A 17290-nucleotide genomic window follows, 5' to 3' on the forward strand; every position below is an offset into this window, starting at 1 on the left:
TCGACCTTCTAGACCTCCTAGAGAGAGAGACACGTTCCCTGTCGTGATTCATGCGCCACCACTACTACATTTTGCTGTTGTAACAACTTCAGGAACGAAAACCCGGTGAAAAACCGATTTATTTATCATAACAATAGAGTCTATCCCTTTGTTCATTTGATTAGAAGAAGAAAATCGTCGAATTTAATTAATTTAGGTCAATTCCAGTCCATTGTCCCTTCGAATTCTGATAAAATGAGAAGAATAATCGTTGTCTGTTGTTGGTGAAGTGCTTTGTTGAGGTTATACCCACATTTTACCCCCCCAGGGGTTAAAAATAGTCCAAGAACCACTTGACAGTGAAATAACAAAGAAAAAAATGCCGGATATCAAAGTAACTCCACTGGGAGCTGGACAAGACGTCGGCAGGAGCTGCATTCTGGTCTCGATGGGTGGGAAAAACATTATGTTGGATTGTGGAATGCACATGGGCTTCAATGACGAGAGGAGATTCCCTGATTTTTCGTATATCGTACCTGAAGGGCCCACCACCAATCACATCGACTGCGTTATCATATCTCACTTTCATTTAGATCACTGTGGGGCCCTTCCCTACTTCACAGAAATGGTAAGACCCCAGGATGGCAGAAAGATTGAGGTTATGTGATGCAGTAACAAAGGGAAATGAAATAATTCATTGTAAATCCTGTCTTCCCTTTCTCACTGATCATTTCTTCTTCTAGGTGGGGTACACTGGCCCAATCTACATGACTCACCCCACAAAAGCCATCGCCCCAATTCTCCTGGAGGACATGAGGAAGGTAGCTGTGGAGAGAAAGGGTGAGAGCAACTTCTTCACCTCTCAAATGATCAAAGACTGCATGAAGAAAGTGATAGCAGTCACCCTCCATCAATCAGTGATGGTGGACTCTGAACTGGAGATCAAGGCCTACTATGCTGGCCACGTCTTGGGAGCAGCAATGTTCTGGATCAGAGTTGGTTCTCAGTCAATAGTCTACACTGGTGACTACAACATGACCCCAGACAGGCATCTGGGAGCTGCTTGGATCGACAAGTGTCGTCCAGACCTCTTGATCTCTGAATCAACATATGCAACGACCATCAGAGACTCCAAACGTTGCAGAGAACGAGACTTCCTCAAGAAGGTGCACGAGTGCATAGATCGTGGTGGGAAGATCCTGATTCCAGTCTTCGCCCTGGGGAGGGCTCAGGAACTTTGTATTCTTCTTGAGACGTACTGGGAGAGAATGAACCTCAAGGTACCTGTTTACTTCGCCCTCGGGCTGACGGAGAAGGCCAACAACTATTACAAGATGTTCATCACTTGGACGAATCAGAAAATCAAGAAGACATTCGTCCAGAGGAATATGTTTGATTTCAAACACATCAAGCCCTTCGATAAAGCTTATATCGATAATCCAGGAGCTATGGTGGTGTTTGCAACTCCTGGAATGCTTCATGCTGGTCTTTCACTCCAGATATTCAAGAAGTGGGCGCCCAACGAACTGAATATGGTGATAATGCCTGGCTTCTGCGTTCAGGGAACTGTTGGCCACAAGGTCTTGAGTGGTGCTAAACGCATTGAATTTGAAAATCGTCAGATTGTCGAGGTGAAAATGGCTGTCGAGTACATGTCATTCTCAGCTCATGCTGATGCCAAAGGTATCATGCAGCTCATTCAGTACTGCGAACCGAAGAATGTCATGCTGGTTCATGGAGAATTCGCGAAAATGGAGTACTTGAAGGACAAGATCAAACAAGAGTATGGAATCAATTGTTATAATCCAGCCAATGGCGAGACCTGTGTCATCACAACCAGTGCAAAGGTCCCTGTGGATGCTTCACTGGCACTTCTGAAGGGAGAAGCCAAGAGATACTCAGCACTTCCACCAGATCCCAAGCGACGAAGACTTCTTCATTCTGTTCTGATGCTCAGGGAGGATGGAGTGTGTTTGGTTGATGCTGATGAAGCTGCCAAGGCTGCTGGCATTCCTAAACATGTTGTCAGGTTTACGTCAACTGTACAAGTCAGGGATCCAGATCCTCCACAAGCCACGACCCTCAAACTTCTTTCCCCACTGCAGGAGAAACTCGAGGGGTGGCAGTTGTTGATGAATGAGGGGTCAATATCTGTGGAGTCGGTGCTTGTGAGGGTTGAGGGGGATGAGGACGATCAGAAGATCATTTATGTGTCGTGGACCAATCAGGATGAGGATCTGGGAAGCTACATTCTTGGGTTCTTGCAGAATATGTTCAAGTAGAGGGGGGAGGGATGGAATTGTTTCAATCTGTGATAGACTTGGAGTTAAAAATTGAATGTTATTTTTTTTATTACAATAAAATAATGCACCTTATGGTAAGTTTAAAGAATAAATGATGAGGGAGAATGAATGGGTACATCGTCATTATTGCAGGGTACATATACTTTATTATTAGTATTTTTTTCTGTTCATTTAATGCTATGTATTGCAACTGTCGTAATAATAAGATACTACCAGAATTTATAATTTTCATCATCAAATTCAGTAAGGCTGACCAATGGTTTTGTTTTCATTAAAATTTCAACAACATCAGTGTGTCTCTTGTTATTTTCCCCTTCATTATCTAATGATTTAACGGATAATTAAACAACAGATAACATATAATTGGTTTTTGAGTCTTGGTGAAGTGTGAAAATGCACTTTTGTTCGATTTTTTAAATTATTCCTCGTTGGATTGAAAATAAAAACATAACCTATTCGATTGGACGAATTAATTGATTGTTCGAGTTGATGTAACAAAACATCGTCTTGTTAATTTATTTAATCTCGATAAATTATTAAATTTGTGAGTCTGTACGGTTTATCAATGATCATCACTGTCCAATCGAATTACAATTAATTATTAGTTTTTTTTCTTTAATTGTTTTCCTTAATTCTGCATGTATATCAAATGTATATAAAATAAGTACGGTATTGAATGAAAAAATGTTTATTTCATCATAATAATTAGCGATCAGCTTGTATTATATTATATCTCCATTAGGCTGATTATTCCATTTGTTTTTTTTCCATTAAATTTTAATTAGCAGGGTTTGGTGGTATCGATAAATGTCATTAAAAAATTGGCGTTTAAAATTTCTCACGTTTAATTTACTTGTGAATTCATTCAAGATTATCAACGAATGATTATCACTCATTTACCAAACCCTGAATATCATTTGCATAAAATCATTTTGTTATTTTCGAGATTATCATTACATTTTTCGAGAATTATTCCATAATCTTCAGCCCAACTCCTGTGCATTCCTCTCTTACGCTTTTAAAAACTTTGGGATTTAGTTAAATGAGATTATCAAATTAATCTCCGAGGTTATCAATCTCTGTTTATGAGTATTCATAACGTAATAAAATTAGTTTGACTTTTTAATAGCAAAAAAAAATTGACAAAATGAGAGAAAACGTGAAAAAAAAAATTATTTCATCTCACTTAATTCCCAAACAAGTTTGCTATGTCCCTCAGTTATTGTTAATCATTTGTTACTTGGCAATTTTTGATATGATTCCCTGTTTTTTAAAATATTTTGTATTTCTTTAATACGATGAAAAATATATCTATCATTAATAAAACCGTCAATGATTAAATAATTACTCTGGACTGTTATCAGCATTTTTTTTGCCAACAAAAACATATCTATTTCGATTACATGTTTTTTTAATAATTTTTATTTGCGCGCAAAAGCTATCAAATTCCATCAATCAGTCATTAATTTCATTCATAAACAGGACTATTTTATATCAATTTCATTTGTTCGTCCGCTTCGTTACATTTTCATTTATTGCACGTACGATTGTTTAACTACATCTTCGATAATTGCAATTTGCGTAGAGAAATGGAATCAAAGGTTAAGAATATTAATTATATTTTCATCTCCACATGTCATTAATTTGGACTCGTCCTCCAAATAATTAAAAGAATTCAATGATAATTGTATGACACAAATCCGGCCATCAATTTCCATGATTCACCCTCTCCCCTCACTAATCAACATTCAATTTGATTTTAACAATTGGTGCAATTAAAATTGTCGTAATTGAATTAAATCTCATCGTTTCAAACGACTCTACCAATCGCTAATCATGCTTATCATTTTCTCTACTGACAATTGTGAAAGAAAAAGCGATCAATTATCTCTAATTAATAATTCAATCAATTGCATTTATTTGTTCATCAATAATCATCAAAAAAATGTCTACAAATGGTGATTGGAAAATTGGTGATGTTATCTTTCCCTTTTTTTTTTGTTTTCCCTTGATTTTCTTTCATTTACAATTGTTTTTGTTCGTCTACCAATCCCTTGTATCAAGTCTACTCACGTCTGTTGCTTGTTTATTCCTTTATACTTTTTCCCACATAATAAAATATGATATTTTTTATATAATAAACATTATTCAATAATATTCAATTATTATATTAGTCTTTTTTTATCGCATTCTCTACCAACTCTCGAGATACAATTCTTCATTAGCGTAGTTTTGTTCTAGATGTTACTTTTTTCCTGAACCACCCTGAAAAATTGAATAATCATTAGCTCAGGATAAATGATAATTGATAAGACTTTTCTATGTACACCAATTGTCACAATGGATTTATCCTGTGCAGAGATCATTCCTTTGATGCATGAATTATTAATCAAGACATAACCACAAACCTCAAACATAACCTCAAATTCACGTGGACAAAATACAATAAAAATTAAACTTCTTGGACTTGACTTGAAAGAAAGTGATAAACAAATGAATGAAGATCGTGTTGTTTATCAAATATAACAAAATCAACAAATAGATTTGCAAATTGTAACGAGGAATACTCGAAATGAACAGGAAAAATAACAATTTCTACAAATTCAGCTGAAATAAATCGATGATAATTAAATAAAAAAATTAAAGAGTGTTAAGGTGAGTTAAACAACTAATAATAAAGTGCCAAATGAATTTTGATAATTCAGTGGATGAACAATGTGTACCCTTCACCCCAGTGTTTGCACTTCACCCCAATAATTATCTTCATTGACTATTTACAGATGTTTTTAATATAAAAAATAATCGTCACCTGACATCGGTTTTAATGTTCAATCTAATTATCAGCTCCACCACTCCCTCGATTACCAATTATACTTGATTAATTTACTAAACTCTTTCTCCTGTAGATTATACTCAGAAAAGCCCATAAACCTCGAAGCAAATTATAATGATTTCAATAAAATAATGAATGACCGAAACCTCTGAAGTTCTCATTAATTTGTTATTAATAATATCAAGCAAATAGTCAAAGCCACTCTCTAGCCAGTTGCAAAAACCTTTAGTCCAACGACTAAATAATAAATAAATAAATAAAACATTGAAAGCGAATGATAATTTGCCCTAGAAATCGCAAAAAAAATGTGAATTAAAAGCAAAATGTCTACGTCAAGCGAAAAAAAATGTTGAAACCCATTAGTTACGCAATCAACAATTAATTATTTATCTTCCTCGATTACTTTTCCTTTTATTCCATTAACTGAGAGTGGCTTGATCGTTTTTAAAGCAAAATTACGCTATTAAACTGCCTTGAGTGCCCAAAAAATCGGCGATGAAGTGAAATGTAATGAAAAAAAAAAGAAAGATGAATAAAACAGCATAAAAATGATATAAAACGGTTTATGTGGCTCTATAAAATAGCTCTCTAAACCCCTTTTCAAAACGACGATATGAGAAACACTTTCAACATCTCTTTATAATTTTGTCATACCTGCAAATCTGCGCCTCTTTGACGTAGCTTTCTTAGTGGACTGCCAGAACAACGGAAAGATGATTCGTTATTGCTCTCAATTCACGATTGATAAATAATTTAACTTAATTTTAACGCCAGAGGTACCTCAACAATTTTTCTGAGCTTTAATTCGTTGATTTATTGGGTGCGAAGTGTAACACTGGGGCCGCAGCACGTCGACCATTAATTCATTGTTAATTAATTTCAGAGATAAAGAGAGATGAAGAACAAAAAAAACACCCCATTGCCCCATAGATTTACATGCCAGAGTATGTCCTACCACCAAACGATAAATATTTTTATGCATATTAACTAGAAAAAAAAAGACATCACTTTGTTTTTTTATCTTAAAACAATAGAATCAAGGAAATATGTCTACAGATAAAAACCAACAAATAATTAATTAGTGAAAAGATGCAGCAACGAAGTAGCCAGTTGACGATACCCAACGAAAATAATTAATTTTCATTTATCCCATAATAAATAAAACATATCGGACATGAAAAGTGTTCTCTGATTTTTGTTCATTCATTATTATCTCATTACCTTCCTCTTTTTCTTGTGTTTTTTTTGCTGCTGGCCATTCATTGGATTCCAGCATGTCTGTGATTCATTACCCGTCGTATGAAAATTATTAGTATTTAATTCAGAGGTCATTGAGCTGTTGTCACTCTCTTGCGTTGATTGAATCATTTTTTTATCGTCTATTGTACATTTATCACTACCAGCGCTCTTTGTTATTTTAGTTTCAATAACAGTAATCAGTGATTCTGAAGTTCTTGTTTGCTGTGTGTATTCGAGATGATCATTAGAGATCAGGGAATTATATTAAATTATTAATTATAGTATTAGTAATGGTTATTTACTCACAATGTCTGGCAATTACTGTACACTCAAACATTAATAAGCAGTTTGAGTTTTAAAATAGTAATGAGTGATTGATAAGTTTATTGGAATAATTGCCATTCATTTAATGATTATTTCAATGTTATCATGCAATTGATACGAACCTCAGGCTTCGATGGATCGGTTGATGGGGGGCCATTCATTGATGATTGATCTGGGGTACTGCTAGCACCACTGGCTACTTTCTAAAATTAATGAATGATAATTTTATTAATGAATTATCAAATGGAGACTGATGGGGGGATAGGGAGGCCTTTGATGGAGTAGAATGAAACAACATTTGATTTTACCTTCAGTCTAGATAATTCAGCTTCATTTTTCTCCACAACAGATCGTAATGTCTTCAATTCCACGTGAAGATTTGTCAAATCAACGCGTTCGGCTTCAAGTTCTTGAGTTAGTCTTTGTTTTTCCTGTCGACGGAGGTAAAACATCATAATAAAAAGGCTTTACCATGTAATTAACTACACTAATTAATTAAATTACCTCTTGAAGCTGTTCTAAATGAAGGAAATTCACCCCACCACCTTTGGCCGACTGTTGTGTGGATTTGAGAGCCACTAATTCAGCCTTAGCTTCCTCCTTCAGGGTCTCTTCAGCAGCCAAACGAGACTCCAAGGTTGATATTTGTTCTTGAAGCTGTAAATCCCAGAAATATCTCATAAATTTCCAAACTAGACGACAATAGGTCTGGGTAAAATGACATTTGAAGGATTTTCATGATAAAAAGCCTCACCTTATCGCTGATGTTGGTCTTCCCCAGGAGTTCCTTCAGCTCTACCCTGAGATTGGCAATTTCATTTTCTTTAAGTCTTAACTCTGACTGCCACCTGGACTCCTCAGACTCCACATGACTCTGGAGATTATTTAGCATTCCCTCAGTGTCAACGATAATTTGTTGATAATGAGATACCATTCCCTGTAAATTCTTATTTTGTTTTTCTATATCTGCATTTGTATCTTCTCCATTGTTAGGGGTTGTTTGCGTCAACACAATATTAACGCGTTGTTCAAAGGCAGTTATCCATTTGTCATACGATTTTTCTTGAATTTTAATGTCTGGGAATATTCTCTGAAGGAGGAATTTCGTTGATTCCTGCTCTGCAGCTTTTATTTTCTCCAAATCGTCCTGCAGAATGAGTTAAGGGATGGTTTAGGCCCATTGACAGCAAATGAAATAAATAATTTATTGAATCAATGGGAGGAAAGGGATGAGACTTACATCAACACATTTTCCATGATTTTTAGAACGCATCTCTGCGGCAGACAGTGCTTCCATCACTTTCCAGTTTTTAGTTCTCAATTCCTGTGATCGAATCATCAAATAATTAAAATAAAACCCTAGACTGAGGGATGAAATGACGAAAAAGACGTTTAATGATAATTGAAAAGTGATGGAAGTCGACTGAATGTTACAGACAATTTTTTAAAATTTCTAAAAAGTAATCAACGAATTGGACGACCCAAACCCCTTCTCCCAGAAGAAAAAAAAAATGAATGTGACTCACGTTGTTCTTTGACCTTTGAACCTCCAAATCCTCCTCCAACTTCTTCCTCAAGCCACTCTGACTCGTCACATCGCTCTTAAGTCCCTCAACAATCACCCTCAGCATCTCGAACTCCAGTTCCTTCCTACTCAACTCCTCCCTCAACTCATCAATCTCCGAGTCTTTCTGCTTAATCATACTACTCTCCAAATTATTGACCCTCTTATCCTCAACACCATTTTCACGTCCCTCTGCGACAGGTCGTGCATTAACAAGTCGTTCATTCTCATCCCTCACCAGCTTCACCTCCCTCTGTACCTCACCAATCTGCTGAACAAGTTTATAATTCTCCTCCTGCAATTTTGTCAATTGTAAATTAACATCAACTGATTTTTTAACACCACTCTGCATCTTCTCCAGTTCAGCCTTGACAGCACTGAGTTCACTTGTTGCATCATTAGCGACTTTAACATAAACAGAACTCTTGGATATTTCCTCTTGAGCAATAGTGATTTTATCCTGAAGACACTTCACTTGATTCCTGTCCTTATTCTGCTCTTCTTGAAGCTCACGATATTCACCCTTAACTCTTGCCAATTCACCCATCAAATCATCAACCTTAACCTCCAATTTTTTCACTTCACCCAGAGCCATCTTCATTTCACCATGAACTCCCTTCAGCTCCTCCTCTTTTCCAGCAAGAAGACCTCTGAGATTCGTAATTTCCATCGCCTCAGACTTGGCCTCACTCTGCGAATGTGATAAATCACTCTTCAATTTCATCAACTCCCCCTGTACCTTATTGAGTTCACCATTCAGAGCAGATGCTTCATTCGCCTCAGCCTTGACAATCTTCAACTCCCCTTGAAGCGATTGAATTTGTTTCTGAATATCCTGTTCATGTCGATGAGCATTTTTCAATCGTAGATCTAAATCAGCCTGTGCTCTGTGTGACTCTTCAAGTTGTCTCGCCACATCCTGAAGACGATCACCAGTTTCTTTGTAATGTTGAAGCTGTCCTTCAGCATGCATAAACTGTTCCTGCATTATAGCCAATTGTTGACGAAGCATTTCAATCTCAGCAGTGCTTGATTCACACGTAGCCTGAAGTTCCTGGGTCATTGTCATGTTGACATTCTGCAATTCCTGACATTCAACGTGCTTTTGAGCAAGTTGTGCTTGCAATGCCTTCTCATTCTCCCTCATCTGGACGAACTGAGCCTCCAGCTGCTGACGCTGTGCATTCAATTCCTTCTGGAGATGTCCCTGTGTCTGGCCCTGATCAGCCTGCATCTTGTGAATTATCGCAGCATCTTCGTTGACCTTCGCCTGGAGCTGTTCAATCTGACGTGAGAAGCCCTGCTTCTCTGCAGCATGACTCTCCAAAATATGCTGCATACGAGTGTGCAGAGTCTGTGCCTCAGTCATCTTATTATTCAATGCCTCCTCCAGCTGTTTGACATTCTGAGTTAATCGTGAACGTTCGGAATTCAATTCAGCACGAAGTTCCTTCAATTTATTTTGGAATGTCACACTGGCTTCATGTTCCTCAGTCAGTGCCTTCTCCTTCTCAGCTAATTGTTTTTTAAGCTTAATTACTGGGTCGGTACGGCCCTCTGTCCACTCTGAATGCTCCAGGGGATTGTCCAGCTGTTTGTTCAGGAGCTGATCGATGAGAATTTGAATCTCTGAACGACTTAATTCAGCTTTTTGAACCAGTGGCATCAGCAGGGATACGTTGATTCCGTCCTTTTCACCCCCGATCTGCGCCAGGATATCGTTCTTCTTCTTGTTTTTCTTCGAGGACTCTTTCAGGGGAACTGGGGCGGCGGCTGGGAGGGGTGCGGTCGGCTGGGCTGGGGTGGATGTCTGAGGGGGTGGGCGAGGTGCTTGAAGTGATGATTCGGTTTCTAATGATTCCTTCTTCTGGAGGAGCTTTGAAGCTCTTTTGGATTTTGTTGGAGTTTCTTTTGGAGATTTATTCACGACTGGCTCTGCCTGATTTATTTGAGACAAATTCTCCTTACTCTGACTGCGTATCAGTTCAAGGTCATCCTTAGGGTGAATAATATCGAAATGATTGACGTCAGGGGATGGATTTAAAGTTGCTATTGTGTCTGCTACAACAACTGGCGATTCATCCTTGTTAACAAGAATTGGTTTAACCTTTTCAGGTTTATTTTTCTTCTTATTGCCCTTGCATGCCTCCTGAAAGCACCACGAGACGAAAAAAATGATCCCAGTAATCGTGTTAATTGCCAGTTACTCAGATAAAAGTTGATTTTGACTCGTCAATGTTAAATCAATATTTATTTTTGGTATTGTATCGATATCACAACTTGTGAAAGCAAAAAAATGAGATAATCAATCTCGGAATATTTTTCGGTTGTAAACAATTTTTTTTTTTTAGAGATAAGATTTTAAATTACCGAGAGGAGGCTCTTGAGTTTTTTCACTGGTGTCATCGATGAATTTTGAGAGTAGAAAATATTTGACGATCAAATAAAAATAATTGACAAAGTTCTTATTGATTTTTGTTTGAGGGAATAAATGAACCGAGAAAATTGGAAAAAAATTTCATGACTTTCACCTGAGTCAATAAAATAATGTCTGAGGCAAAGGGGTGATTTTAATATTACAGAGGGTTAAGTACGAGTCAACTGAAAGCTCTGATCATCCCCTAAAAAATAATTAACCGCCTGATTGAGTCGGTACAACGTTGAAGATTGGAAGACCTTCAATTTGGTAATTCCTTCTGAACAGATGAATTACTTCACGAATAAACGTAATCAGATATTAGTTACCTCTGTACATGTGTCATCTCGGATGACCCACATGTGCAACACTTGATACGCAAAGTGACATACCATATTTCATGAAAGAAAAAATAAGTTACCAAGACAACCGAAACGTCAGTGAAAAAATACAGACTAAAATGTTCCCTCAGAAGTTTGTTAAGTCCCAAAGCCTCATTAACCCCCCGAATTTAATTTATTTCTAATTACCTGGACTGGTTGTTCGGGGGGTAGAATCTGGGGAGTCTCTTCGAATTGCACGTGCTCTGGTTTTTCATCCTTCTCGTCCTTATCCTCCCTCTCCTCCTTCTTCTCCTTCACCTTTTTTCCAGCTTTATTTTTATGTTTTTTCTCTTTTCCTTTCTCCTTTTTCCCTGAAAATTCATTTGCAATCGAAGGTAAATTATTTTACCAATTTCCAGAAGCATCTAATTAATTATAATTACTTCCGGAATTGATTTTACAATTTTTGATTGATTCCAATAGATAAAAACAACTTTAAAATATGGAAAGTCATCATAAAAATCAGTTCTTCATCTTAATGAAACTAATTCCAGTGAAATGGGTCATGATGCTGTTTTTTTCATGGGAAATTATCTTCAACAATCCGACGAAAGCACTTTCACTCCCCCATCAGTTCACCAGATAATTTATTGAGCATAAAGAATAATGAATTTCTCACCCAGAAGTAAATCATCCGGTAGCTTCCTCTGCTCGGCGATGGCCTCCTCGTACGACTTCTCCTTCATTCCGAATATCGAGACGAGGAATATCACCACTGCCGACACGACAACAATCCCAACGTACACCAGACCAGCCTGCAAGTCCATCTCCCTCTGGAAAATCCCCAAAAAACCTGATTAATCGATTGAAAATTGAGGGGTGAATTTTCCCTTTGAAATTCCTCGTAAAATTTTCTTTTCACCCCAGGAATATCCGAAGCTCGATAAATTGCGATAACAATGCTAACAATTGACTCGATATCACCAGGAGCTCACTCGATAAATAATCTCCAAGAAAATGTTATAAAAAAATGAACCGGCACTCAACTACAGATTCTCGAGATTCCACGGGGGTAAAAAACTGTACCTTCACCTCGACCGGCGAAAATAAAATGCCAAAGGCATCGACAGACCCAGTGAAACTTGTCGACTGGTCAGGAATAAAAAGAAAACCGATAAATCAATGATAATAAATAATTAATGGAATAAACTCACGTGTTACGCCGATAATCGAAGTTGTAGGGCTCAACAAATGAACAATAGGGGTAAAGTTCTAGTTAAATTGTATTGTTAGGGGTAATTTATCTGGACAAATGTGGCCACTATCATCCACGTATACGTTCTACCTTCGACGAAATGTTACAACGGTATCAAAAAGTCCAACTGGGAATTCCACGGTTGTAAATGGGGGAAGAAATATCTTTTGGGTGACTCGGAGGGAGAGTTATGGCCGATCCCGGAACACACAGGAACAAAATCTCACTCGGTGAATTTGTTTTAGTGCGTATTTGGACATTTTAGGGATTAAATGTGTACTGTGTGTGTGTGAATAAGACACGCCTATTGTTGAGAATGAAATTGTAGGATTGGTGGACACGTTTTATGCCACGTACGCAGGGGCAACACTTTGGAATGCGACTGATGAGTCTAGAGGGGAAGAAAGTGACTCAAAATGTTGTCTGGAGGTGTCGCCATCTTTGGAAGAAGCCCAGAACTCACCAGGTGCAGTGGAAGACGCCATCGTCGATAACAAAGGAGAGTGGGGGGTAATTAAAAGTTTAATAAAAAAAGATGGGGGAGAAGCTGTACAACAAATTGAAGTAAAAGTCGAGAACTGCTCATTACATTTTGTGTATTTAGAAATATTTATACAGTAATATTCATCTCTTATTTATCTTGATTTCCTTTTTTTTAATATACACTGAATTACATTAACATTACATTAATTAAAATTATACAGACATTGTTGTATCGCCAATTGTGGCCCATCAACAGGATTATTGAAGATCATTTTTAACGTCATTGTAATATTCATTCGTTTGAAGTTTTCATTAAATTAATATGACAACAATCAACAACCGAATGTAAATGGCACAACCTAATGGACTTATGCATTTTATTTTTTCACAATTCGAAATATTTATCGTGCATTTATTCTGTTTATGGTATAATTTAAACAATCAAGGAGACATTTGTTTAATTCACTGGGAACCAAAAGCAAAATTCATCAAGAAAAATTAGATAACATAAATTCCTGGAATTATGCAATTAAAAATAACATTGTTTATCCCCCCTGGACCCCTGGGTATACGTTGAAGAGTCTCCAACGAGTCCAAAGTCCCCTGAAATTATTTTATCGTGTCACCACTCAAGTGCATCGATTTACAACATTAAAAGTATAAAAAAAACTAAATTACAAATTGACGCAAACGATGATTAATTCGCCCTGCGAAGACTATAAAAATAACTAAAATGTTAATTCAATAAAAATAGTCCACCTCTCGGTGCATTAAGCTTGGGAATAATCAATCGATCCACTCATCAGGGCAATAATTATCTCCACAAGAAATTGTTAATTATTGGGGCCGAAAGACGTTCTCATTCTCTTCCACAAGTCACTCTCATCATCATCATCATCATCATCATATAATATATATATATCTATTATATATTTCTGCTCAATTTTAAGTTTTTTTTCCGTAATCTCAAAATCTTGTAACTTTAGAGGTTAAGGCTTGTTTAGTCAACAATTTTTATTACAATTTTTATCCATTTTTTTTATTCGTATCAGCGTGATCAACGATTTATTTTAAATGCAGGTACATATAGAAAAATGAGTTGCATCATCGTATAACAAAATATTTGTCTCGAAGCTAACGGCTAGTGTTATTTATTTCTTTCAATAATATTGTTTACGTCATCATTTTCTCATCAAATTAGTCAATAATTCGTTCATCCATTAAATACCGTGATATTTTTTGACTCGATCTCACAATTCAATTCAGTAATCGTCAATAATTGCCTCTGTACAATTAATCAATTATTCTAATGCTTAACATGTGCACCACAATGTATTCTAATATTTCTCACAAAGGGAATATTAATTATTCATCTTTGTTATTTATTAAAATGAGGGAAGAGTTTTATTGAACACACAAAAACACATCGTAACGATTAACTGTTTCATTTCGGCAGAATCTTGTCGTATAGTCGTGAAAAATAGATAAAAAGCTCTTGAGGTGCGGAAAAAAATATAAAAAATGAATAAACAATTCATCAGAATTGAAAAAACTCTCGATGATTGGTATTTCAATCGATTAATTAATGAGATACAGGTGAAGTTTAATTTTCTAGGGATAACTGTTTTACGCAGGACGGTGCTGATGGCTCGATGATTTTAATTAAAAATCATATTTCACATTGAAACACGTAGTTGGCACCATAAGAGAAGATTTTTATCATTAAATTCATCATTAAGAGCCAGATTATTCTCCAGTTTCCAGAGTAATTGTTCCTCCTGATTATTTTAAACATCAATTACCCCCAAACAAAAAAAAATCTGGCTAATAAATCTCTGAGATCGTCTAATCCAGAAATTGCGTCAACTGATGCACCTGGAGACTCCCCCATTGCACTAACGAATTCCCCATCCCAAAAAATTGCAAATTGCCCACTAATTACTCCCCTTTCCGTCCCGCCTTCCCCCCAATTTCTCCCACCTCCCAGATCCCCCCAAAAAAAAAAACCCTTGATGAAAACTTCGAGGATGAATCACAGCCCCCAGCTCACAGATCCACAACCGATCCACTGTCCTTGTCCCTCGTCTTTCTCTTGCAAAATGTCCCCCAAAATTCGGTAACAACCCTGCAACACCTCATGACAATCCACCTGCAGCCGCCTGTCCCATTCTCCTCGAAGTCCTCCCTTTATTACATAGACCTATAGGGCCCCTGCATCTTAAGAAATTGAATAACAAAGGACGGACCACCAGCAACAATTTCCGCTGGTATTTTCGACAATGGACAATTCTCAATACTCATAATACTCAAATTCGTACACAGTGCAAGTTCAAAGGGTAAATTATGAAGATTAGGATTATCATTAACATAAAGTGAATCAAGATTTTCCAATGTTCCAATCTCCTCAGGCAAATAATTAAGATTATTCTCACCGACACTTAAATATGTGAGATTCAACAGATGTCCAATAGCACGTGGCAGTGAGGTGACCTGATTAGACTGTAAAATTAATTTCTGCAAATCCCTCAGAAAGCCAATTTCATTGGGCAATGACTCGATTTTATTCTCCTCGAGATCCAAAACCCTGAGCTTCCTGAGGCTTCCAATACTCGCTGGTATTCGTTTGAGGAGATTATTGGAGAGTATCAATATCTTCAGATTCTGAAGACACTGAATATCATCAGGAATTTTCGTCAGTTGATTAGTCCCCAGATTTAACTCAACCATGTTCACCCAGGTCCCAATGTCCAGAGGAAGTGCTGTGAGCTGATTCTCCTTCATATTGAGTTTCGTCAGGTTTTTCGCCCTTGAAAATATACCATAAGGTATCTTGTCGATCTGATTGTGCTCCATATTGAGTGAATCAACGTTGGTAAATTGGGATGGACCACCTGAAGGATAAGCAGAGAAGCTGTTTCTGGAGAGTGTGATGGTCGTCAAGTCAGACAGGGATGAGAGAAGACCATCAGGTAACATTGACACCTGATTACCCTCAACATTGAACTCATCCATCAGTCGACAGTTGGCTAAAGACTTGGGAATCGAAGACAATCTGTTGTACCTCAGTCCCAGTCTGGTAACAGCAACGAGATTACCAATTGTCTCAGGAATATCCAACAGTTCATTGTGCTGGAGATCAAGTGTCGAGAGCTGTACACAATTGCCTATCTCCTCTGGCAGGTGCTCCAGGTGATTATGAGAAACATCGAATGTTATCAGATTAACGAGTTTACCAATTCCAGCAGGAAGTGACTTGATCTTGTTCTCCCTCAGGCTCAACATCGTCAGGTTTATTAAATAACGAATATCATCGCAGACATATCTCACACGATTAAATCGTAAAAATAGTGTTGTGAGGGAGGTGAGCTTGTAAACAACATCAGGAATTTCACTCAATTTATTGTGCCTCAGATCCAAAACTTTGAGTGATCTCAAGTTCTCCAGAGTGTCTGGCAGGCTTGTCAATGAATTCTCACTGAGTGCTAAGGTCTTGAGATTAGTCAGGTATCCAATTTCCACTGGAAGTGTCACCAATTTATTTCCATAGAGATAAAATTCTTGTAAATTCGTCAAATCACGAACGGAACTTGGCAAATTCGTGATACTTGATTTACTGAGATCCACACGTGTCACACATTCATCACGACATCGTATAAACTCCTTGGCAACATCCAGATCCGCCTGAATGGGCTTGCATTTCTTGGTTGTTGGCTTTGGCTTGTTGGACTCAGGATGTTTCACAGTCACTGTTTTTTTTGTATCACCTGACGATCCTATTGATGCTGTTGATAATTTTTTCTCCTTGTGGGGCTCTTTTGTGAGTACCTCCACCACTGATTCAGGCATTTCACTTGCTGATGAACAAGTGGTGAGACCACAGCCCTCCAGATATTCTGGAATATCTTGTTCTTTCATGTAGTAGGGCGACAGGTGTTCCTGGGGTGACGCTCTGTCCGTTTTGCCCTCGGACAGGCACACTGATGTTATAGTACCCACACCCGGACGGTGTTTACTCGTTTTTTTCATAATCCGAGAACCACCGGAGGAAAGGGAGGAATCGACATTCGTCGAGATGGTAAACGTAACTGGGACACTGGCCTCAACAATAGCTTTTTAATTATTATCAATTTTTCGGACAGATTAAGGCATTTTACGGAATTTTGTCCAAATTAACTGAGTAAATTTCAAGGGGAAACCCCTGGAACCTGTTTCTACCAACAATGACAACGTTTACGAGGGTTAAACAATAATAACTGCGAGTCTTGCCTTGTTTATTGCTATTTCTTCCATAAAAATGTTCTGCTCGACCTCACCAATCCACAATTATCATTTGTTCCTATCAAATTGCACTTTGTTTTCTTTCACTGTCACTCACTGGGTTCCATAGACACACAAATCCCCTCACCACATCCCTCAAACCCCCATGTCCCACCAATTATCCCTCAACAATCACTGACACCACTTAATTATGACTTTTTTTAATTGATTCAGCCAATTGTTGAGACTCGACGTATTGACATTATCGGTGATTTAACACTCGAGGCGCAAACGCGGCGTAACTTGCTCCTCTT

At 37.5% G+C, this 17290-nt stretch overlaps 3 protein-coding genes across 8 annotated transcripts; 1 reads left to right on the forward strand and 2 right to left on the reverse strand.

The window, feature by feature from the left end:
• The first annotated feature begins 52 nt into the window (after window positions 1–52).
• On the forward strand, window positions 53–2573 carry LOC135171510 (integrator complex subunit 11). The gene is made up of 2 exons (XM_064138117.1): window positions 53–607; window positions 723–2573. Exons 1-2 carry the CDS (start codon window positions 359–361, stop codon window positions 2259–2261), a joined length of 1788 nt encoding a protein of 595 aa, XP_063994187.1. The 5' UTR covers window positions 53–358; the 3' UTR covers window positions 2262–2573.
• A 1598-nt stretch (window positions 2574–4171) lies between these two features.
• LOC135171498 (ribosome-binding protein 1) lies at window positions 4172–17163 on the reverse strand. 6 transcript variants are annotated; one of them, XM_064138090.1, is made up of 11 exons: window positions 16986–17163; window positions 11661–11814; window positions 11189–11352; window positions 8205–10391; window positions 7919–8002; window positions 7433–7825; window positions 7183–7335; window positions 6987–7109; window positions 6801–6881; window positions 5770–5809; window positions 4172–4547 (listed from the first exon to the last, which is right to left on the reverse strand). In XM_064138090.1, the coding sequence occupies exons 1-11, from the start codon at window positions 17007–17009 to the stop codon at window positions 4504–4506; spliced, it is 3447 nt and encodes a 1148-aa protein (XP_063994160.1). In that variant the 5' UTR covers window positions 17010–17163; the 3' UTR covers window positions 4172–4503. The 6 variants fall into 6 exon arrangements, with proteins under 6 accessions (XP_063994160.1, XP_063994156.1, XP_063994157.1 ...); XM_064138086.1 differs by lacking the exon at window positions 5770–5809 and adding an exon at window positions 6337–6576; XM_064138087.1 differs by lacking the exons at window positions 5770–5809; window positions 16986–17163 and adding exons at window positions 6337–6576; window positions 12196–12586.
• LOC135171509 (leucine-rich repeat protein soc-2 homolog) lies at window positions 12816–16979 on the reverse strand. The gene has a single exon (XM_064138116.1). It carries the CDS (start codon window positions 16743–16745, stop codon window positions 14910–14912), a length of 1836 nt encoding a protein of 611 aa, XP_063994186.1. The 5' UTR covers window positions 16746–16979; the 3' UTR covers window positions 12816–14909.
• Window positions 17164–17290: the final 127 nt, after the last annotated feature.

This window comes from Diachasmimorpha longicaudata, chromosome 20, assembly GCF_034640455.1.
Source record: "Diachasmimorpha longicaudata isolate KC_UGA_2023 chromosome 20, iyDiaLong2, whole genome shotgun sequence".
Classification (NCBI taxonomy): Eukaryota; Metazoa; Arthropoda; class Insecta; order Hymenoptera; family Braconidae; genus Diachasmimorpha; species Diachasmimorpha longicaudata.

Coding starts and splice junctions, on each gene's coding strand:
- LOC135171509 (XM_064138116.1), bottom strand. CDS start 16,745: ATGAAAAAAACGAGTAAACACCGTCCGGGTGTGGGTACTATAACATCA.
- LOC135171498 (XM_064138086.1), bottom strand. CDS start 17,009: ATGGAAGAAATAGCAATAAACAAG. Junction 11,815..16,985: donor AAGAAATAGCAATAAACAAG/GCAAGACTCGCA, acceptor GGGATTTTCCAG/AGGGAGATGGACTTGCAGGC. Junction 6,882..6,986: donor CTGAATTATCTAGACTGAAG/GTAAAATCAAAT, acceptor CATTAATTTTAG/AAAGTAGCCAGTGGTGCTAG.
- LOC135171510 (XM_064138117.1), top strand. CDS start 359: ATGCCGGATATCAAAGTAACTCCACTGGGAGCTGGACAAGACGTCGGC. Junction 608..722: donor TTCCCTACTTCACAGAAATG/GTAAGACCCCAG, acceptor TTCTTCTTCTAG/GTGGGGTACACTGGCCCAAT.